This window comes from Nymphaea colorata, chromosome 1 (assembly GCF_008831285.2).
Source record: "Nymphaea colorata isolate Beijing-Zhang1983 chromosome 1, ASM883128v2, whole genome shotgun sequence".
NCBI lineage: Eukaryota > Viridiplantae > Streptophyta > Magnoliopsida > Nymphaeales > Nymphaeaceae > Nymphaea > Nymphaea colorata.
In genome coordinates, this window is record NC_045138.2 from 1,938,797 (window position 1) to 1,962,379 (window position 23,583).

General features: G+C 38.5%; 2 protein-coding genes across 4 annotated transcripts; one reads left to right on the forward strand and one right to left on the reverse strand.

The window, feature by feature from the left end:
• Positions 1 to 1,962: 1,962 nt before the first annotated feature.
• On the forward strand, positions 1,963 to 16,571 carry LOC116246430 (uncharacterized). The gene is made up of 12 exons (XM_031618301.2): positions 1,963 to 2,078; positions 3,721 to 5,186; positions 7,322 to 7,329; positions 8,895 to 9,097; positions 11,669 to 11,729; positions 11,849 to 11,947; positions 12,398 to 12,492; positions 12,597 to 12,710; positions 13,869 to 13,936; positions 14,686 to 14,796; positions 15,247 to 15,511; positions 16,115 to 16,571. The coding sequence occupies exons 2-12, from the start codon at positions 3,847 to 3,849 to the stop codon at positions 16,223 to 16,225; spliced, it is 2,475 nt and encodes an 824-aa protein (XP_031474161.1). The 5' UTR covers positions 1,963 to 2,078; positions 3,721 to 3,846; the 3' UTR covers positions 16,226 to 16,571.
• A 411-nt stretch (positions 16,572 to 16,982) lies between these two features.
• On the reverse strand, positions 16,983 to 22,530 carry LOC116246431 (amino acid permease 2-like). 3 transcript variants are annotated; one of them, XR_004170683.2, is made up of 5 exons: positions 21,916 to 22,087; positions 21,422 to 21,779; positions 20,473 to 20,700; positions 19,004 to 20,110; positions 16,983 to 17,658 (listed from the first exon to the last, which is right to left on the reverse strand). XR_004170683.2 is itself a non-coding variant. In XM_031618304.2 (5 exons), the coding sequence occupies exons 2-5, from the start codon at positions 21,951 to 21,953 to the stop codon at positions 19,691 to 19,693; spliced, it is 1,044 nt and encodes a 347-aa protein (XP_031474164.1). In that variant the 5' UTR covers positions 21,954 to 22,009; positions 22,460 to 22,530; the 3' UTR covers positions 17,724 to 19,690. The 3 variants fall into 3 exon arrangements, 2 of the variants coding, with proteins under 2 accessions (XP_031474164.1, XP_031474163.1); XM_031618304.2 differs by lacking the exon at positions 16,983 to 17,658 and adding an exon at positions 22,460 to 22,530 and having other exon boundaries at positions 17,724 to 20,110; positions 21,916 to 22,009; XM_031618303.1 differs by lacking the exon at positions 16,983 to 17,658 and having other exon boundaries at positions 17,724 to 20,110.
• Positions 22,531 to 23,583: the final 1,053 nt, after the last annotated feature.

Here is a 23,583-nt window from a genome sequence, read left to right on the forward strand (position 1 = left end):
GATAGTGTTTCTTGGAAATTTGGTTGTTTTGGATATTTCAAGATCTTGTTTGTAACGTCTCTAAGGAGAGTTCTGAACCCAAAACGAGGCCGTAAAGGGTTGGATATGACCCGAAAGTCCAATTATTGTTATCACTTATCAGATCTGCTTAGAAAGAAAGAGAGGTCTAAAAAGCCATTCAGCGCGGACCCTACAATGAACACTGGGACCCGTTACGGTTACAAAATTGACATCAAAATTAACGTGGGGTTGAAGGCATGCTGCATGCTTGTTCATTAAGATTCACAATTTTCAACAAATAAAGCGCAAAAATGATGATTTATTGTATATGAAAACCTTTCTTTTTAGCAGGGAAGCCTTCTCGATAGGATCTGGACCTGGTTTTGGTAGAGGAGCTTCTTAGATGAAATTGAATCTGGATTTCACGATTTTTTAAGTTCTCAGAAAGGCTTAATAAGAAAAAGTTTAAAATATACAACTTTAACATATAAACATATATTTGTAATGAAAAATGTATAAATATATAATAAAAATATTTTTATTTGTATTTTCAGCGCGGCCCAAGAAGTCGTCCGGGCCTCGGCCTGGCCGGAAAAGTTGCCGGACCAGACCGAGTACCCGTCGAAGCAAAAATTCGACTTTTTAAAGTGTGATTATATGTTGTTCATAGAATCACACTTCATCTAGTGTTCAATTGATTGAATGTTTATAGTTTTCATATGTGTAGTAAAAAACGGTTGGAATCGAATCGGTGAAGCTACCGATTTGGTGAATCAATTGACTCGTGTGAATCGGTTCATTCATCTGAACTAGTTGTGAATTGACAAAAAAAGGTTAAAATTTTATTAATTGTAAAATTAAAATGGAATATTTACAATTAAAAGTATTTAAAATAAATTTAAAAATAGTTATAAGATATATCATGTAATTAGGTCTGATATAAAATTGAAAAAAGTTGAATGGTAGTTTTAGTTTTTTAAATTCACCCCGTCACTTAATTAAATAATCTTATTCAGTATGATAGACAATTGGACCTATATTTTCATTGTCTAATATTAGTCAACACCTTTTTTTTCATTGTTTTTTTTCTCAACTATCTATTTTGTTTTAAATAAACTATTCTGATTAAATAGCTAGGTGACTCTTGACAGCTAGAGTCATTATTCATTTACTTTACTTGCAAAACTAAGACCACATTTGGATGACACAAAAAAAAAGTAATTTTGTGAAAATCGGACTTTATTAAAAATTGATTTTAAATCAACTTTTGAAACTCGACTTTAGGTGATACACATATTTTATATAGAAAGCCCGGGGTGGGTTAGGTTATTCAAGTATGAGTTTTAATTGTACTTTAAGCACACCTTAAGAGCTGTTTGACAACCGTAATAGTATGTTGTTATTCAACATGATTGTTCAAATATTTGAGGTAAATTCATGAATTACTAATGTATTATCATTCAAATAAACACACAACATACTATTATTGTTATCAAATGCTTATTTAGGGGACGTTTGATATACTTAAAATAATGAAATTTTACAATTAAAATGTTAAATTTATAAGAAATTAAAAACATTAAACAAACGAGGTATTTTGCTTTCAAAATTCAAGGAATTCATAAAGTTGATTTCATAATTTGAAGAGGAATTATGATTCTGAAATTTTTTATTTTTGAATCAAAGTTTCAAACCATCATACACCCCTATACGTAACAATTTATCTTTAATACGCCGATTGGGAGTGTAATTCAAACGCACGATAAGATATCTACGACTTCGAAGACGACAGCCTTTAGCCTGAGGGACTTATTTGAGAGTTATTAATAAAACGGAGACCGTCATGAGAATTCAGGGATTATTATCTTTCAAGTTTTGTTGACCTCTCAGTTGGATTTATTTACGAAGATACCCGTCGAGGGGCCGCGGGCTCGGTCTCCCGGGCTTTATAAAAGCAGAGAACGCAGTCGCTGGTTTCATTTCCCCCTTGACTCCCCTGTCTTTTTCCCTTTTCGTTGTGCGCAGTCGCGGAGGAACGAGATTGAACACGAGGAGAATCCGAGAGACGAGGCGGCAAGGTCCGTAGTGCTCATCTTACTCAATTGGTCTATGGGTTTCCATTTGCGATTCTGCTGAAACCCTAATTGCTCTTATTAGTCCTTCTGATCTTCTGAAGAATGTTTTTGCCCAGCAGTGGATAGATCTTGGAAATTTAGGCTCCTCTCTGGTTGTAGAGCGTTAATTTTGGTACTTTTGTGGAGAGCTTTCGGTGGATTTCTTGCTGCAAGATTTTGCTTTCTCTTAAACTCCCGGTTCTTTTTTTTTGAATCATGGGATTATATTTCGGTTTCTTATTTCCACTGTTAAAGTTTTTGACTTCACTCCCATTCTCCATCCATTGTTATTGCATCATTTGGAGTTGGTTCTCTCTCTCTCTCTCTCTCTCTCGTTCGCTCGCTCGCTCATCCCCCCTTAGCTGGTGTGCGGGAGCATCAAGAGAAGAAAACCATTGCTTCGTAGGGATTAACAATTCTTATGAGCTGCATGGGTAGAGACAGCGTTGCGCCTTGGCTTTTTCATTTCTTCTGTAAGTTTGTTCTCTCAGTTTGTTACGACATTCAGGTTACTTTTAGGGGACAGTGTTGAGATGAACATAGGGAAATCAATTTCATGTCTTACGAACAAAATCATGGTTCGGAGCATATCCGACTGGTTGGCTTTTGTCTTTTACTGGAAGAGTCTATCTTCCCAGTTGTTATTATTCTTTTCCAGTTCTCAAAAACATACTTTTTCGTTCTTCAGCTTCCCATGGGCGTGAAAATTAGTCGCTAGAACCCGAGCTTTAAGATGTTCCCCATTGTATTTAGATGGCTATACGATTTTGATAAGATGAAGAATATTGATGGTTTCCGAGTCAAAAAAATCACCGATATTTCAGTTTGATGACTATATGAATTCGATAAGATGGAGAATTTATTTATGTTCTCCAAATCTGGTTTATCACTGAGAAATCTCTGTTCTCCTTTCTTTGTATTCTTCCTTTCTTTCCAAATATATCGTTGCTGGCTGCTGAAAAGATATTCTCCGTTTAGTTATGTGGAATTGTTTTAAAGGAACATGAAAGGATGATTGTCTCCATTGGCTGTGTTTTCCGATATTTAGCATGCCGGAATAAGTTAAAAAATAGGAATATAAGATTTTTCATAAAAATGTATTTAGACTTTAATTAATAATTATATATTTGGAAATTGAATTGGGTAAGAAAGAAGTTTAGTGGTGCCCCTCAGTATTTAGGTTATTGATGTGAATGGTCAACTGCACATTGGGAACTTATGTGAATGCCTGATGGCTGGGAGAGGGATGCTAAATAAGAGGTTGTAGGTAAAAAATCACCTGTAGTAGGAAACCTGTTGGATTTTTTTTTTCAGTATAAGGTAGTGAAATGAGATGGATCCTTAATCCCCTCTCTCTTTCTCTCTCTCTCTCTCTCTCTCTCTCTCTCTCTCTCTCTCTCTCCCCCCCCCCCCACCACCAAAATAAATATTTCAAGCATTTTGTTGCAATATCTGTTATTTGCTCTTGTTCTGCTACCTTTGGATTATTTTCTTGTAGATCTTTGGAAGATTTTGTATGAATAATAATATTATTATAATATTAATGGGAACTTGGGCATCATATTCAACTAAGACATTATTTTGTACTGTTATGCTTTTTTCTCAGGTTCTTGATGCAACAAGAAATGTAATTTTGTTTGCGTGAACACTTATCAAATGCTCCTTTTGTTGAAAGTGGAACTTAGTGATTCTTGTTTTTTTGGGAGTTGGTGTATTATAGAGTCCAAGAACCATGAGTGGTCCTCCAAAAAGATCACATGATGAAGCCGCATTTACCATGAAACGACCTCTTGAAGATGCTACTGCGTTTTCAAATCCAAGTGGAAAATCAACTCAATCTGTTATAAATGACTATCATCCACCTTTTGAATCTGGCTTAGATGGGCGATTGGCAAAAGGCTCACGGTCTGAATCCCGTGATGTTGATAAAAGATATGGTGTTGGTGTTCTTCCACTTTATCGAGTTTCTTCATCTAATGATCCTGCACTTGAAACAAGTGCGGATGCTAGGTCAGATACAAGGGAATTGAAGGACAACAGAGATTCAAGATCTGAAGTTAGAGAGGCAAAGGTAGATGCTAGGGAGCTATATGGAGATTCACGGTTAGATTCTCAATTGTTGAAAGCTGACAAAGACACAAGGTTAGAAAGTAGAGGAGATGACAAAGATCTCAAAGCTGAGAGAGAGACCATAACAAATTTTAAATATGAAAGTAAAATGGAAAAGGATGCATATGTAGGAGGAGCGACACACTTGAGCTGGAAAGACCCTAAAGATCATCATCGAAAGCGATACCAGGATCCATCATTTGATAGTTATGAACCTTGGCGAGTTTCGCGGAGTATGTTGCATGGATCTGATGAGATAACTAAAAGTAACATACCAAGTGAAGACAAGGAGTACTTTGAAACTCGAGAGGCTGTTGGGGAGAACAAGGTTGAGTGGAAGAGTGAAGAGAAATTCAGGGATAAGGAGCGAAAAAGGAAAGATGAGAAATCTAGGGATTGGATAGAGAGAGAAAAGGAGAAGAGCGATCGCCGTAAAGATCCTCAGCATGCTATCGGCAACAATGAGCGTAGAGAATCTGCAAGAGTTGAAAGAGAGCTTGACAGATCAGAAAAGGAAAGCATGGATGGTGGAAAAGACAAGGAAAGGCTAAAAGATAGGGAAAAGGAGCATGTAAAGAGAGAAATGCAGGATACCAATGAAAAAGAGTGTGTGCAGGGTGACAAGGAACACATAGAGGGAACTACTAAGGGGAATGAACCAGAAACTGCAGCTTTTGATCCAAAGCGAACAAAAGAATTTGAAGCATGGAAAGCCGGTGAAAGAGATTCCAAAGATAGGAAACGAGAAAGAGATCAAGATAATGAAGGAGATAGACAAGAAAAGCGTGGCAGGTCCTATGAAAAGGATGCTGATGATGGATTTGCAGGGGATGGGTCAACAGAGAGGGAGAGGGAAGGATTTAATTATGGAGTTCAACAACGTAGAAGAATGCTTCGACCAAGGGGGACTCTTCAATCAGCAAGTAGGGAATCTCGGCGCTCTCGTCAAAGAGATAACGAAGGGTACCATACCGACCTTTCTGCTTTATTTCATAAAAATGTCTGTTAGTTGTGGTTAAGCATTTTTTTTATTTGTTTTCTTCCTGAAAGTCATAAGCTGTACTGTTTTTGTCAGCTGACATGTCTTTAACTTCTATGCAGCTATCATCTATTGAGAGTGTATGTTACTTGCTCATTGAGGCATCAATATGTTGTCAAGTTAATGGTCGTTTTGGTACTTCATGGTGTAATCCAGTTATTATTATTATTTTTTGGGGGATACATAAAAGTTTTTGCAGGAGACACTTCGGTGTAAGTATGGCACCTCACATAATATGTAGCCAACCATTATGGAGAACAGAACCTTATGGCTTATATAATGGATATTGGTCATGGATAATTATTGTATGTTATAATACTGTCCTTTTATGGCATTTGGCATTTCTTTATGGCAAAGATGGGGATGAAAATGCTTTGATATTGTTTTCATTAACTTAAATATTCATTCCTAATGTGGCAATTACTTGACAAGGAGCATTACAAAAACCGACATATTAATGTTATTTATGCTAACATATGCCAATGCGAAACTACATGACAGTGTCGTGGATTGGCGTTTATGGTTTTTGACTGATATATGTCGTGCCCCTGTTTTGGAAGTATTTTGCTTTTTAGGGTGCTGTTTACATGGTGCCTTGGCTTCTTAGTAATATCTCCTTGTTTTGGTCAAGTACATATATATCCCAATAAGATGAAGTTGGTGCTCATGTATTGTCTAGTTGCTGGATCTTCTAGTCAGCAACTTGGTGATTAGGATGTAAAATTTCCATGAACAAATTTACTTCTCAAGTTCAGTCAGTAAACTGTTTGTGTCCTAAGTTTCATTATCCTTAAATTTTGAGTCCATTGCTACTTGTGTAATTTGTCTGAATCTGTTGTTGACAGTTATTAGGACCTGATATGGAGATTATGCATTATTACCATGTTGTATGGATGCCGACACAATTTTTTATGTGAAATATGGGAAAAAATTCCAACCACAGCTTGTTTTATGAACCTGGACGTGTGTATGTGTGTGTGTGAGAGAGAGAAAGAGAGAGAGAGAGAGAGAGAGAGAGAGCACCTTTATGACTAATCTCTCTGTGTCTAGGCTAAACCCTTCGATGTCTCCAAGTGTGGAAGCAGGGCATGTAGGCTTTGAGGTGTTGCACCTGAAATATCTGATGGTGGCTGCTTTATTTCAAGCACACAACAACAAATTTCTTTCTTTTCTTACCACACTTCAATGTTTTAAAAAATGAAGTGTTGTGGGACAGTGTTCACAATGTCAGAAACTGGCATTTTGGCCCTCTAGGAGGTCAAGTAATGGAGCTATTTATATTTATAATGGTTTATAACTTAAGATAAAAGAAAAAAAAGATAAATTCTGAGGATGGGAGTTGTTTGTTCTTTGAAGAAATGTTTGTAACACTGGATGGCAAGACATGGTTGAGTGGTTGACTTAGGACTTGGGTCATGAATATGCCAATGGTAGACAGTCCCTTGAACTCATTCTGTCTTGTCTGTTGTAATGTAGATAGGAGGTTCTTCATGCATGGAGCATAATAACCATGGGATATATCTTGCATCAGATGACCAAGTTATCAGGACACTCATGTACTGCAGTTGTATTATGCCCCTGGTCAAAATGTGACAGAATATAGTATCCAGTTGCTCCTCTAAGATTTTTGTTATTAACGATGTGACATTGTTTTTCTAGTGAAAGGAGATTCAAAATGGATTCCAAGTTAAGCAGTCCCTGTATGGACAATCAGTTGTGTTGACACTTGAATTTACCTCCATCTCACTGGATCAGTTACATTTGTGCTTCAAGGGCAACAAATTGTTGAAGTTACTCCTGATTGAGCTTCAACAGAAAAATATGAGCTGTTTAACTTTTCTTTGAGATTCTTGCACATCCTTAGTTTCCAGTTTCTATTTTTTCAGTATGAAGCATCTTTAAACCTTTTAATTTAATTGTCATGCATCTGATAGTTGAAATTTGTTACTTTATTTCCACTTGATAGCTTCTTCCTGATCAGAGGTGCTGTCAAACTTGCTGTTTTTATTTTTGTCTTATCTTACTACAAATCCCATTTTTCTTTTTTCATTGTTTGCAGGTCTCAAGGTTAGCAGTGATCTTCCTCTTAACTGGTTTTTGCTTTGGCATAATTACTGCAAATCAGGACACTTTCAGCACCTTGGTGGCTCTGTCAGTTGTGAAAATCATGCCTGCACTTGTCCTCAAATTTAATTTTGGACTATTACCTTTCTGCTGGTTTTGTTTATTTGTTTTCTTCTGCTTATTCTTACTCCCAATATTATTTTGTACTGTTGCATGATGGGACGAACCAATTAGGTTTCGTCCTGGTTGATTTTCATGGCTTGACACCTATGAGGGAGTTGTGTTTCAGGAGAGTGGCTTCATTCATTCCTACATAATTTCCCACTAGAAACCATATGAATATGTGTTTCTTGAAGTGGGTAATGAAGATGTGCTTTATCCTATAATAAGATTGGTTCCATAATTCAGGGATTACTCAACTTTTTTCTTGTTGATTTTCTTAACCAAACAGATGAAACAACTGTTTCTCCTGTACACTTGCTTAACAAATTACAACTTCTTGAGTGGGGCGTGTGGTCCTCTATGAAGGGCAAGACAGACCCAGAACTGCAGAATTTACCATTTATTCAGCCAGGATATTGTGCTATCTGGAAAGTTGCAACTGTGTCATCTGCTCTTGCATGGGATTTGAGTCACAGTTGTGAAATTTTACAATGTTAGAAGCTGAATTTACTTCATTAGGATAAAAACGCATTCCATTTTAAGCATTACCATCTTCTATTTTAGCAATATTAATTGGCCGAGTTCTCATAAAGCCCGATGTTAAATATATGGAAATTCTGTGGGGTTTGTGAGAGACTGTACCATCCGTTTGTTAGTTCCTTATTTTAAGACAAACTCCAGGATTGTGATTGTGTGGCAATGCATGTGGCCTATAAAAATATGTGTAAGTTAAATGTATGTGTTGGCCATAAGGTTAATCAATCAAATCATTTAAACCTTTTCACCACTACTGCATTATTTTATACGTTTTGGCCTCTATTCCTGTGAAATATTTACCAGTTATATAGTGAAGTGTTTGATGAGTTTTTGGTACTTGAATTACATTAGTTTTCTCTTACTCTTACATGAGTTACCTGCCTACATGGTATAGAATTTTCAATGTCAACTAGATAAATTGCTGGTAAACGTTTTTACGTAAGGTGATGTTCTCATAATAGATGCATTTTTAAGTTCTTTCCACATTGTCTTCTTTTTCCCTGAGTTATTTCAACATGGTCCATGTTTTTTTCACCTTTTTCATGTTTATAAAAGATTTTCAACTATGTTATCAGTTCTTACATCCATCTATTTGTTAGTTGATATTATGATTGGCTTGTTTTGGGATATCTTTAAAGCATCCTTTTTTAACTTTTTTTTTTTGCTCCACTTCCCTCCTGTTACTTAGTTTCACTTTTTGGAGAACCTCAAGTTCGGTTCCTATCATTTATTATGCATTTTATTCATAAAGAGTCTTTCTAGGCTTTCTGATGATCTCTCTGAATATGCATGAAATTTCATTCCCAGTGTCTTTGTGGAAATTAGTGAAAGACCTTTTTATTCAAATATTTATTTGACATCAATTTCAGGAAAACCTGAGTTATCAACTGTAGTATACAAGGTTGGTGAATGCATGCAAGAGCTTGTAAAATTGTGGAAGGAATTTGAAGGATCTCAAAGTGGCAAAACTGAAGTGTCTCAGAATGGAAAAAATGAAGATGGTGGTCACAGTGAAGGTCCAACTCTGGAGATCAGAATACCAACTGAATATGTGACCGCCACAAACCGTCAGGTATGTACATCAGATATTTATGGAAGGTAATTTGTATGTTCTTGGTTACTGGATACAACTTGAAAATCAGTATATGGCCAGTTTTCTATAAAAGCTTGTATCACTTCTTAGAAACAAGTTGTTCTCATCCCCATAAAAGCTTATCAAATAAAGTAGGAATTTACAGTATTTTTAGTTATACTTATATCCAATGTATAGTTTTATGAAATCCAGAATTTTTTGTTAATACATCCTTTTCTTTGAGACAATGCAATTATAAATGCTATAAAAAGGGTTGACATATCAAAGAGAACACTTGACTGTCTTCAATGCAATTGAAGGAGTTAGTAGTAATACTGTACAGGTGCAGCAGTGAATCTCCAAGTGGTAGCAAGAATTTCTCCAGGATATCTAATTCTTATTGCCCTACTAGGATGGATTGTGCTTTCACATATGTTAATAAGCTGATCTATTTCAGCCTTTACCTTGAAGCTGGATATTGCTGCAGTAATACACTTTCTAGGTCTTCTGTCCGGATGAGAGTCAATGGCATCTTGGGCACCTGTATAAGCTTGACTTAAGTCGTTCTTGGGTCAAATGGTTAACTAATTTAGTTAAATGAGCTGAGCATGAGCTAGGTCTTCAACTTGTATGAGCTGATTGAAGTGCATATACATAATCCATTTTACATTTTCAGCAAAAAAGCCGCCTCTGGTATAATGCTGCATTGTGAATGATGTGATGAGCTTCACTGTCAAAAACCACCAGTCTTCTCTTTGAAATAAAATTTCCAAACTAAAGACAATTATGTTGGGCTTGGCGCAGCTAGGCTTTAGCTAGTAGCTAGGTCCTTCTAAACCCTGAGACACATGCTTTTTCTTGCGTATGGTTAAGCACTAAGCAGGTCTTCTTTTGGACTTGTCTGACCAGACTGTACATTTTTGAGGTTTCTTCTGAGAAAACAATTACTCAGTCTCAGATGCAAAATGACATAAAAAATCATTTTCCTGCGGATAGAAGATCAGCTTTAGAAGCCCCAACAAAGTTCGGACTATTAGTTTTAAGATCTTATATAATCTTATTCACACATTTGTAAAACATCTTTTCGTTTATATGTAATGTTTTGGATGTGGAGATTACGTCCATAAGGTAGATCCTAAAAGAATGTTAAAATGAAGGGACTTGTTGCATTAGTCTCAAAGAGATTGCAGGATTGGTTAGAAACATGTCTCATATATTGTGGGGATATTTAAAGCAACATATATATGTACATATGTAATGTACGTATGTATGCATACATAAGGGTGGGCGTCGGGCCAGCCCGGCCCGGGTCGGCCCGTTGGGCCCGACCCGGCCCGGTCCGACGCCCACCGGCATCCTCCCTCCCTCCCCTACCTGCTCCTTCCCCTTCCTTCCTTCCTCCCTCCCTCCCTCCCCTCTTCCCCTACCCGCTCCTTCCCCTCCCTCCCTCCCTCCCTCCCCTCTTGCCCTACCCGCTCCTTCCCCTCTTCCCCTACCCGCTCCTTCCCCTTCCTCCCTCCCTCCTCTCTTCCCCTCCCCTCTTGACCCTGACCCACCCAATGCCATCCCCGACGAGGAAGCCCTAAAAGCAAGATTGTGCGTTATATGTTTGCCGACTTCCTCCTCCAACTAAAATGGCACTTCCCGTCGTCCTGCACCTGCAATCGTCTGGCTTTGCAATCCTCAACAGGAATCCCAAAGCTAGATAGTCTGCGAGAGCGAGAGAGCGAGAGAGGGAGAGAGAGACAAGACGAGATGATGCGTGTATCGCCTCTGCCTCTCCCTCTCCATGGTTAGCCGTCGAGAGTTCACTTCTGTCTCAGAAGAATGCCCATCGGCAGCTGCTGCTCGTCCTCCTCTGATTAGGGTTTCAATGACGGAACATGCTGGAAGAGGTGAGTTAACGGGCCGGATCGGGCCGGGCCGGGCCGACCCGAGCTGCGTCATCTGGCCTGGTCCCGGCCCGGGACCCGGTTTTTCCGGCCCGGACCCTGGCCTGACCGGGCCGGGTACCGGGTACCCGATGGCAGCCCGGCCCGACGCCCAAGCCTATGCATACATGTATATAAAATCCTTTTTGCATATTCTAAATGTCCCCTCCTTTTTGTTTCTTTATTTTGTGCATTTCATTGTATGTGTTGCTTGTTTAAGATATGTTTTTAGTGCTTTTTCCTCAAATAATGTAAATAGCTGCCTGACTCATAAGAATACTCTCCTGATCGATACTATTTGGGCAGATGTGGTGCTATTTTACATAAATTAGTTTTATTTGGCATGTACTATGTATTTCTTTAAGTGCTTTTTTTTTTTTGGTAAATATTGTTTTTTGGCGTTTTACACCTTCCATCACTTGATTAATTTTCAGGAATATAGAGTCTTAGACTATTGTAGTTTGAGGGCAAAATTTGATCTTGTTATGGGCTTATATCACATTTTTAAATTTCAGATCTCTTGCTTTAATTTCTGGCATACAATGTGTATTGTTAACACTACCTGCTTGCTTTCACTTTTTTTTTTACCTTAATTTTTTGTTATGGTTGTATAAGTGCGTACTTGGGTTCGTGCATCCAGGTTAGAGGTGGCCAGTTATGGGGAACAGATGTGTATACTGATGATTCAGATCTAGTTGCAGGTTTGTCTTCTTTGTCTCTTGGTGTTTCTCTTCCAGATGCTTCCCAACTACATGTCGGTCATGAAAACATGCACCTTCTGACTTATTAAATGCTCTTCGTATACCTTTTTTTTTATCAGTTCTCATGCATACTGGCTACTGTCGTCCAACGGCCTCCTCCCCACCATCAGCTATCCAGGAATTTCGTGCACATATCAGAGTGCTTCCACCACAGGAATGTGAGTCTGAATTTCGAACCATTTCCATCTTTACATGCATACGCATTCACTCATGCACATGGAAGGAGATCGTACCTTCTTGATACAGTTCAATTCCTTGTGATTGATTTCTGGTTATATTCAGTCCTTTTCTTGTTTAAAGTTTGTGGTTTTGATTTGCTTTGCCTTGGTGGTGTTCCAAGTGCTCTGTAGCTGCCTTTTCATTTAGCTGTTTTGGTGTTGTAACTTAGAAATGATAAGGAAACTGCTGTAATATGTTGAGTAGCTTTGGTAGACTGAAAGGTTCTGTGTAGCTGCTCTGACTTAATTTTGGCTTAGTCGCCTGCAGACTGTACCATTGTGGTTGTCTGCATGGAATACGGAATTTCTGTTATATATTTCTGCTGCCACCTTTCCTTTTGCTGGAACTACCCAGTCTGTGTCCAATTAAAGTACTTATTTCAATTTCAGGTTACATTTCAACATTGAGAAACAATGTTCGCTCTCGTGCTTGGGGTGCTGCTACTGGTTGTAGTTATCGTGTTGAACGATGCTGCATTGTGAAGGTGATCTTATATATGCATACATACAAACATACGTAAATGAAATTTCTTGTTGGTCTGCTGCTGTAATAGGACATCTTGGTGATGCATTTTTTCTTACCTTGCAGAAAGGTGGTGGCAGCATTGATCTAGAACCTTGTCTTACACACACTTCAGCCGTGGAGCCAACTTTAGCACCAGTTTCCACTGAGCGTACCATAACAACTAGATCTGCTGCATCCGTACGGGCATTTGCACTAGCTTTCACAAGCTTATTTGATTTAGCTCCCTAGTTTATGTATTTTTGGTTGTTCTACTATCTGAAATTCCTTTAAAATCCCTACAAGCAGGATTTCTCATACCATCTAAAGCATTGCCACACTTTTTTTAAAAAGTTGCATTAAAATGTGAAAATAAGGGGAAAAAGTGAGAAACCTTGAAATTTGAAATTATTTGACAAAATGAAAATGTGGTCGAAATATCAAGTTATGTTTGTGATACTTTTGCAAGTTAGAAAAGCAATGCATATTTTATTTTTTTGGGTTTCTTTAGCGTTTTAGTAATTATTTGGAACTTTATAGATGTTTTTGTCAAATTAGTAGAAAATTATTATTTCATACTTTTTGTATTATTTTATTATATTTCCTTATTCTTTGAATTTCCAAGATCTTCCCAAGAAAATAAAATTTGCCAGTCAATATCTGATTAAATTCACGCCCATGAAATCCCTTGAACACTATTTGTGGCGATAGTTTATAACATATGAGAATGTCAGATTTTAGACGTATGGAAACTTATTGATGTATGTTCTCATCTAAATCTTGCTTTCAAGATATATTTTTGATAAACTGAATTAGATTTATCTGTTATTTAATTTGTGTGTCTCTGTCTAATTGAGCGTCTTTTAAGCGACTAAAGTATGGAAAACATTTTAAGTCATTGATGCATGTGACATCTGCATGTCCATTATTTTGTGTTTCTTTGGCTAGAGTTGCCAGACATTTCTAGAAAAAGATAACTTATAGTGAATCAATCACCTTGGCCATGTGGAAGTGATAACAATTTGGCCCATCATGGTAATGTTTCTCGGGGTATGCAGGTTGTTAATGCACATACATAAGGCCAAACTTGAAAAATAGTGCCATTCATTTCCTCATTCTGTACAAAGAATATTATTTGCTTTCTTTTTGAGCTACATTTTTTTTTATGTTTGATCTTCTTTTATGCTAATCAGTTATTTAAGTTGATCCTTTTTTCTGATCTAGTTAACCGTTTCCTTGTTCATAACACCTATTCAAGTCAGTTATTCTATTACTGAACTTTTTTTTCTCCCATGAACTTTTGCAATTGCTCATAAGGACTTGTAAGTTTTCGATTGTGGGTTTCTTATTGTTGTGCAGAATGCATTTCGCCTTCAAAGACTCGTGCGTGAAGTTACAATACAGTATAACCTATGCAATGAGCCGTGGTATGTGGTATCTCCCCAAGTTTCTGTTTGTTACACACACATGGATATCCCTTTGTTGTATGTAGGTAAAATTTTTTTCATGAAGTTATGTATATGAATGTGCATTCAGAGAACTTCCAGTGAAATTTTTAGGAAGGGAAGAAAATTTTGCATGAAATTTTGCCTAATCAAACAAAAAATTAGAAAAGATGGTAATAGAACAAAGCCTGAAGCCAGAACCATTTTTTTAAGTTATCCTTGAAGGAAAAACCTAGTTCATGCAACAAATGATTTTTGCCATATCAGATCATTTACTTTGGAAAAGTAACATACCGATTTTTTTGTCTCTGTAGTAAAAAGTTCTGGAGGGCCTAGGCTTGCGTGGACCTTCAAAGAGCCAAGTGAAAAAAGGAAAAAAAGATAAGGAGGAAGAGGAAGAAGAATAAGAAAAGAAAGAAAAAACAGGGAAAAAAAAAGAATGAAGAAAGGAAACCCTAGAAAGGAAAATGGAAAAAATGAATTTAAAACTCTTTTGTTTTCACTTGGGCTCTTTGGTGGCTCAGCTTTTAGTAAAAAGAGGGGTTGGAGTCTATGGCCCAGATGTGCTTTTCAGTGTCGAGTTTCTCGTTCAGGAGAATTTGTTGGATATTTTGCTACACATTATCTGCATCAGCTAGTGGTGATTTTAAATTCGATTTCATTTTCTCCAGTTATGTCCTTGTTGCTGGATTTACCTGGTGATTGTTCTTTTCTGTTTGAACATGTTGCAGGGTTAAATACAGCTTAGGTACAGTTGCAGATAAGGGTCTGAAAAAACCACTTTTCACATCTGCTAGGTTGAAGAAGGGCGAAGTGTTGTACGTTGAAACACATTCAAACAGGTTCAGTACAATCATATGATACTCCAAAAATCCATCTGCTATATATATATATATGTGTGTGTGTGTGTGTGTGTGTGTGTGCGCGCGCGCATTTTCTTTTCTTTCTTTCCTCCTGCTATTGATGTTGACTGCAGAGTTCTTTCAATGTGCTGGACTTTGTCAGCCCAGTTGTTTATTGTGTGGATGATATTTATCCATGAGGATGGCTTAGATGACTCCATCTTCCAATTTTACTCTGCTTGGCATGCGTATTGCATGTCAAATAAATTCATTCAGTATTTTTGTTAGTCTATCTTAAAATTGTTCTTTCGCTCCATCTTCCATGGTAACTTTTCAAGTGTTGCTCGGTGGTTGACTTTGACTAACCTAATTAATATTATTGTGTGCATCATTCCAGTAAAGTTGATTTTGGATGGTAAATAATAAAATCTTGTGTCCTTGTGCTTGAAGGTATGAGCTCTGCTACAATGGGGAAAAACCTGTTGGCAGTGTAACTATAAATTCCAATACACAAGAAAAAGGCTCTGCTGAACCTGAGAAGCATACAAATAATCAATCTCATGCTCAAAACGGGGATCGCCATCCTGCCCGGATATGTAATGGTGGTGAAAGAGAGCCTCTTGTGGATGTTTTTAGATGGTCACGTTGCAAGCAGCCTCTTCCACAAAAGGTCGTGCGCTCCTTTGGCATACCTTTGCCCATTGAACATCTAGAGGTATAATTTTGACACTTTGCACAGTTATCTTGAGCTTTGATTGAATCAGGAAACAGAGACAGATTTCTTATTCAGGATAGCTTTTTCCCAGTTCTTTTTCAAATGATGCCGCAAGCTGCTTCTTGTAATGGAAATTTAAAGATCTTCTCTTGTAACTTGAGAGTGTTACAAAAAGATAAGATCATGCATGTCATGTGAGGCTGTCCAATTTTTTGCCTCACCGAACAGATAATCAGTTCATTAAAAGTCATTTCTAGTTGAGGCGAGATAGGATGAGTGTCTAAACAAAGTGTCCATGTGATGAGTTCTAGATTTCCCAAACAAGTCAAGTTGCGTATATGCAACAAGTAGCAGTACTGTATCACTTGTCTGATAATCGGACAAAGAACCCTGTCTAATGACCGTGTTCTCATGCACGGCCACATTAATTCATCAGGATGAAGTTGCTGGTACTAGATGGTGACTTTACTTTGTTATAAAGCTGAATCCTGCTTTTGTCTGCATAGTAAAGCACCTTGTTGGGCTCTCATTTGTTTCTGCAGCTCTCTTATATGCAGATTCTCTTATCTTTTGAGATCTCTTACCATAAATCCTGGCATTTAGGTTTTGGAGGAGAATCTTGACTGGGAAGATGTGCAGTGGTCACAGACTGGAGTTTGGATTGCTGGGAAAGAATATGTGCTTGCTCGTGTGCATTTTCTTTCCCCGAATTAGCTCTCAGGTCTGTAATATGTATTTCTTTATCTCCGACTTGTGAATCTTGTTAGAAATGCCAATGTTGTAATACACGAAGGGAAATGATGTTCATGAGTTACCATTATCTCATTTGTAAATGGTTGACTGGCAAGTATGCAGAGATTCAGAAGGTAAGCACAACATGCATGCAGATACTCAGAAGGTAAGCACAACATGCATGTATTCTTGCATATTTAATGGCCAGTTAACTGCTAGTACTTGAAGATCGTGTGTAGACTGCGAAAAACGCTGAAGCAAGTTGGCGTTACTGCCCTGCTGCTGCCTGTCAAAGATGAATGAAGTGCCAATGCAGCTATTTTTTTGATGCCGTGCGTCTTCCATCTTTGATGTGACAGCAGTATCTTGGCTCCCTTATAATTGTATCTGCAATGTGAATTTCCTTCACCGTTTGATGCTTTTCAATATACATGGCAGTCTGCACAATTCAATCTGGAGCTAGTCGGTGGTCGATGGGTAACTTGGTATCTCAGCCGTTTACCCTTCTAAACTTGGGAATTAAGTTGTTGTATACTCACAATGGCGAGGAATGAACGAGGGGTAGCCTTAAAGCTTTGAATTAAGCGACAACTTTGTAAACTTAGAATTTGTCATTTCCCCCATTTTTGTTGTTTATAAAATAGTTGATTATTACCAGAATTATGCCGCTAATCTGGTTTTCCTTACGCGTTCTTTGGATCGTTCATCAATGACGACAATATTTTGATGCTTGCAGAAAGTCGACGTCTTTGAACCGATTCCTCCATGTCAGGTTATCAACAATATTCTCGAATTATGTTTCAATTAGAAGATTTCTCAGCGCTCTTTCACGTTCAGGAAGAAAAGAAAAAATGGCTGCCCGTTCGTTCGCCTCCATTACTAACTGCACAGGGTGGAGTTGTCAGATGGGTCTAGGATTGTCGGCCTACATCGGTGGGGCGGACGCCAAGTCATATGTCACGTTTTCACTTGACGGTGAGAAACTTTCTTGACAGATAATCTGTTTAAGCAAAGGCGAGAAGAAAGTTCCATCTGATCTGTGCGAAACTAGCAGAGTTCCTTGAGCAAACTTTTGCCAAATCTAAACGCAAGTTTCTAATTGTGTTCAAACTGGGTGCCTTTTCCCCTCCAGATCCTTTTGCACGGAACGGAATTGTAAAGGCTATTTTTATAAAGTAAACTAGGTCTGTCATGCCCATGACAATTACCGGCACTTCCCCAAGAATCACTTCCATGTTCTCCTGACACCCTTCTAAGGCCTTCCTGTCACAACCTTTTCCGGTTCAGTCTCTTTTGTGACCGAAACAAATCTCTGGGTATTGGGTCTTCTATTGTTTTAGGCTTCTCTTCACCAGTTTTAATGTGATGGATGCTGCTTGTCATTTTTGCTGGATTCCAATCTTGTCGATGGCACACTATTATGGAAAAAAAAGGAAACATACAGGAGAGTGAGAGATCCAAAAAGAAAAAGGAAAAACAACGGTGTCAAGCCTTTTAAAGGGATAATGTATCCAACGGAAGATCAAATGAATGGTTTGGATTTAAACGAGCCCATGATCGTAATTAACACATGATGGCGAACTAAATACATTAGTCTCAGCATATGAAACGTGTCGTCACCAACTCTCTTTCTCTCTCCCTAGAAGAGGCAAATGGGATGTTTTCAACAAATAATCGGTCGACGTAAAGACAACTAAACAGAAATAAGCATGGAGACAAGAAGAATGATCAACTGGCCGAGTATCAGAGAAGATTTCATTACAAACATGATACAGAAGGAGAGAATAATACATATAAGGCGGGCGGTTATCAACTGTGCACGAGGTAAGGGATGAAAAAGAAGCAATTTTATCTTCCAGAAAGAGAATGAGAAGATGCCCTTTAAGAAGAAAGTGAGAACGAAGTCGAACGGCAGACAGGGCTATGAAGGAACCTGATCTGTCTATCTTTAATGGTTGTGCAGAGCTTAATTGTTACCCGTCCATGACTGCATATTCTAGTATGGACTACAGGCTATCTTTCCAAAGAAAGCTCAGAGTCATTTATGATGTATGAATGAACGCTTGCTTTAGATGTTGGAAAAGAATGCCTTAATGCCAACCTTCCATACGACTATGCATTGCAGAAGACTATATGCTGCCTGGGAATTGACGATGAGAAACAGCAGATCACCACCACCACCGGCGGTGGTGGGGAGAGCAGATGTAAAGAAGAGGCTACTAATGGTGAGATTCGTTCTTGGCAACTCTGCATCCTTGCCTTTTCAATGGCTTCGGGCGGGCAAGTCACGGTGGCCCGATCCTTCTCTCAGTTTTTCTCCGTCTTCCTGGTTTTTAGCCACTGAAAGAATCATGGCAAGAGCCTAGGTATTTTTTAGACCTACACAGGAACCTCTACAAACTTTTAAGGCCATGTTCGGTCTGATCATTTTAAGATCTGGGGTCGCGTTTGATGGGTTAAGCGCGACCCTTGCATCTCTCCCTCTCTCGTAAGAGGGGTTCGAAGCCCTTCCTCTCCGGCCAGCCGGAAAAGAGGGCTTCGAAGCTCTATCCCGCCGGCAATGAAGATCCTTTTTCAAGCAATAATAGAGGGCTTCGAAGCCCTTTCCGCTTACAGGTGCAGCAAGCCCTCCCCTGCCAGCCGGAAAAGAGGACGTTGAAGTCATCTCCGGTCTGCCAGAAAAAGAGGTCTCCAGCCGTCTGTGTGTCTCAGAGAGAGAGAGAGAGAGAGAGAGAGAGAGAAAGAGAGAGAGAGAGAGACCTGCCAGACGACGCCGGCGGGGATCGTCGTCCACCCGACCTGAGAACTGAGGATTTCTTGCCAGGTCCGCGGTTGTCGAATCAGGCGCTTGATAGGCCCGTAGATCAAAAGAAACGAAGGGTTTCAAAAGTTCCGAAAATCTGCGGGGCCTATGTCCCCATTTGGCTTCCTGGTAAGGCGGTAACTCCATTGTACGAATCCCTTTTCTTACGGAAATCGTTCTTTGGAAAGGTCATGTTTCCTCCCTTTTGTTGTTTTGCTCTCATGTCATTCTTTTTTGTACGTAAGTTGTTTTGCTCTCATGTCATTCTTTTTTCTTACGTAAATAATTATTTGGAGAGTTGCGTTCTTTTCCAGTGATCCTTGGTCATCGTTTCTCTGTTGCTTTGCGAAATTATTGCATTTTCTGTTTCTTTTACATTGATGCATGACACTTTACTAAAATAAGCATCATTCTTAATGTTCAATTTTTCTTTGCTTTTTTTCCCGCCTCTCTCTCTCTCTCTCTCTGTTACAGTTGAACTGGTACATGTATATAACGAAAGACATTTTTTTCATTAGAAATGTTCCATGCCAACATTCAAACAAATATTTCAAAATCTCTTGAAAATGCAACTAAAATGGTTATGAACTTAGAATCAAAGGAATCCCTCAGAATCATGGAGCTGCAGGCGTGTCCTGTCTTCTCTAGTGATTGTTCTTAAAGGAAATAGCATGCTTGAGGCTGTTTCCCAGACCAGCTAGTGAGCCCATACCTGCAACTAAGGAGACGGCCAAGGTGACCATGCTCAAAGCCTGCAACCTGTACCACTGGGACGTCCCCTTCGCGATATTCTCCCGTCTCATGTACATTGATACCGGGAACTTCACCGTCAATGGCCAAAAAATGACCGCTCCGAGCAATCCCATGATTGCATTGAAAAATGGCATGACCATGGCAAGAACTGTTATATACGCAACAAACAGTGTGCGGAAGACCAGCCTTCCCGGCGAAATCGTCACCGTGGTTTGTGTGCGTGGCAAACGGAACTCGAAAGCAGTGCTTGTGCTAGGCCATGCTCTTGCTATCAAACTCTCGAACAGTGCGAACGCTGGCTGCGCAAATACCTGCGGGTAACCGTCTGTTATAATATTTCTTCTTCAAAACTTTCCTTCATGATGTGTCAGTGGCATGAAATTTGTGATTTGTATAAGCAATTCCGAAAGTCAGGACAAAGAATCATTCTTTTCGTCAAACAGAGCAACAAAGAAAAGTCTCTGCCTCACAGAGCCTCAATAGAACTGAATTCAACCTTTTGTCAACTCTATTTACAGGTAAAATTACTGCCATGACGAGGAATTCTTTAGTACTGTCAATTCAGGGAAATGACTGGTGTCCAGAGATGCTGCTCATTGGTTAGATAGTACAGAACCACGTCGGCTAAGTTTAAATTCTTCTATATAGCAACGAAAATAGGTGAAATCTTTACCTGATAAGCACCAATAAGATGGATGACGATGCAGAGGTTGCCGATGTCAACTAGCCAGAATGGTCCGTAGGATTGGAAGCCGGTGAGAAAGTTTCTTGGAGACGAGTTTCCGAAGGCAGCATAGCCTATGCAGCCCAGAGATAGATTAAACAGTGCAGTTATTGCTATCCCGTAGAGGCTTGCTCTCTTCATGGTTCGAGTCTCAGGTGGGGGTGATTTCAGCGTATCCTACATCCAAGAAAAACTTTCCTTCATTTTATGAAAGTAACCTTATGTAAGAATTAAGGTCAAAGAGAAACAGGGCTCTCGTATAAGCTGCACATAGATGGGTGCTGCTTAAACTTGATGTCCATTTCCTGAAGATTTACACTACACAAGCTTGGAAATAATGATGAAACTTGACATGGTGAAAGTCCTTTATTACTGTCTTCATCCGGGTTAACTTGAATCCAGAGCATCAAGGTGGATAGTCAAGTTGATAATCCACCTCTGCCTTATTAACTTTTACCATGCAGGTTACCAAAAAATCTGACATATTATCTCCAACTGATATATAACAATCCTACAATACGTCCTTATAGTTTCGCTCAAGCAAACCTGTTGCTCATGGCTCAGCCCACTGGCAACAAATAATCAAGCACAAATTAGGTCACGAGCTAAACTGACCTCACTCACTATCTGCAAAGTCTTATTGGTATGTGCTTCTACTCCTATTGATTTGTTTATTCATTATTCGATCATGGCTGCAGAGGTTCTGCCAGGGTTGGATCTGTTTGGTTCTAGCCAGAATTCAATTTTCTTAGCTTCAGTCCAATTATCTACAATTGCAGAACCCAATTACAGCCTAAACTTCTTTGCTTGTAGGTGACATTTTAACGGCTGATTATATGTCTTTGTAACTTCTTTCCTGTAATGAAGATGGAAGAAATCAGCAGGATGTAAAAAATACCTGTATTTCAATCAGCAGAGGAGCAATACAGTATGCAAAAGCAATGTTTCCCAAGGCTTGGAAGGCATCCCATGTCCTCGATTCTAAAGTTACACCGTCGAAAATCCCAGCTCCAGTTAGAGTTCCTTTGATCCTGCCGTCGGCTATGAGCTTGCCAATGCAAAGGCCAAGGCCAATGAAGGAGTATGCGAATGACATGGCTGCTGCTATAACTGATATTACTGTGATCTTCCCCAGGTTAGGAAGTTGAGCCAGTATAACCTCAAGCACCCCAAAACCTATCATGTAGAAGTTCTCCGATTCACGGCAATCTGCTTCTTCGCCATATTTGCGAAAGCAGCTGGCTTGCCTCACCGCCCTGTTTGCAACTCAAGAAAAACATGGTATTCATATTAGTTTGTCCCCATAATTAGACGTACAAATAAAGAGAGAGAGAGAGAGAGAGAGAGAGAGAGAGAGAGAGAAGGGAAGGAAGGAATGACATATACACTTACATCAAACAAGCAACTGTTGTGACAGTGTATCCAATCATGGTTCCCCAAAGATTTGCATGCTGTGCAACTACACATAGTATTGTATGCTTTCTCCCTGCCAATCCAATAGAAGGAAGAAAACCGTGTTTCTTCTTTAGTAAAAGAAACCATTAATGCCTAGTGGAAATAAAGTTTTTTTACTCCGGGAAATTTGGTCGCTTTTGAAATTGAACCTAATTTGAAGAGCGTAGTTGTTCTTTTAGTTATAAAAGATACATAAGGTATCTTGCAAAAAATGTAATAAAAGAAACCATTAATGCCTAGAGGAAATGAAGGGTTTTTACTCCGGGAAATTTGGTCGCTTTTGAAATTGAACCTAATTTGAAGAGCGTAGTTGTTCTTTTAGTTATAAAAGATACATAACATATCTTGCCAAAAATGTAACGTTTTAGCTATTCAAAGGACTTAAAGAGAAATCAAATTCGTATATCCCCTCGAGAGAGGAAAAGATGGTAGAAGAGTAAAGAAGGGATAAGAGAAAAAAGAAGAATGTGATAATTCCCACCATGAAGACTTCATCTCAGGCACAAAAGAGATTATTTTGATGGGTTGGATGTGATTTTGAAGAGTGAAGAGCAAAGCCCCATCCTAACGGAAGAGGAAGTTTGCCTTCTCGTGGCATCTCTAGAATGAGTTTTGCAAAACCCTTGAGATAAGTTTATTAACTTTGCTCATTGCTAAAGATATGTGCTATTTTAGGTTCCCGACAAAGTTTGCTTGGGGGTTAGGCCCCTTGCCTTTATTAAACGAAAAATTAAGTGAGTCTTTTCTTACATTTATAGGTTAAGATAATTTAATGGTGAAAATATTTTGAGTTCTCCGTTGATTATTTACTCCCATTTATACACTTCTTCTAGTTGAGTTTCTTTTGGCTGATAAAGTTGATACGACAGCTATTCTGAAGTGCATATAATTTATTTGTCGGTTTGCCTTTGAGAAATTTCTAAAAAATAAACGATGGGTAGTACGATTCCTTTTCAAGTGCACCCCATCATCAATATAATTGTGAAAATGGATTGTGCAAGCAAAGGCGTAACAAACTTCATCAGATTTGTGTGATACTATGGAGAGATGCTGTGTTTGAAACCGTTCTAAAAGACGTTACTTTGACTCACAATGGAAAGAATATTCCTCGTAAACGATAAAAAAGGAGGACGAAAAGACTTTGTTTATAACAAATGAAGTTATAGATGAAGGCAATTTTCAGAAGATAGTTGAAGCATCATTGTTAAAAAAAGGTTTCAGACATGTTAAAGAATTCGTGTAATTATATATCACAAGGCCGCGGTAAATGAAATTTCAATTAGCAAGAACATGTCAAAAGATACGTGTAAAAGTTTTACTTTAATAAGTGTCGACGTTATAGTTAGGAGTTTAGAACAAAATGTAATGACAATAAAAAACATGTGAACTATGTAGAGGAAAGGAAAATATCACCTACACTCTTTCTTGCAGGTAATGGTGTTGAAAGCAAATCACATAGATACATGTGCAAGCAAATGTATATACGGAAAGAGGGAAGCATTTGTAGAATTTATATCTTATGGTAATTAAGATAAATATTTCCCTACATTTATTGATGATTATAATATATAACATGAACATATTCTTTGAAAGAGAAATATAAAC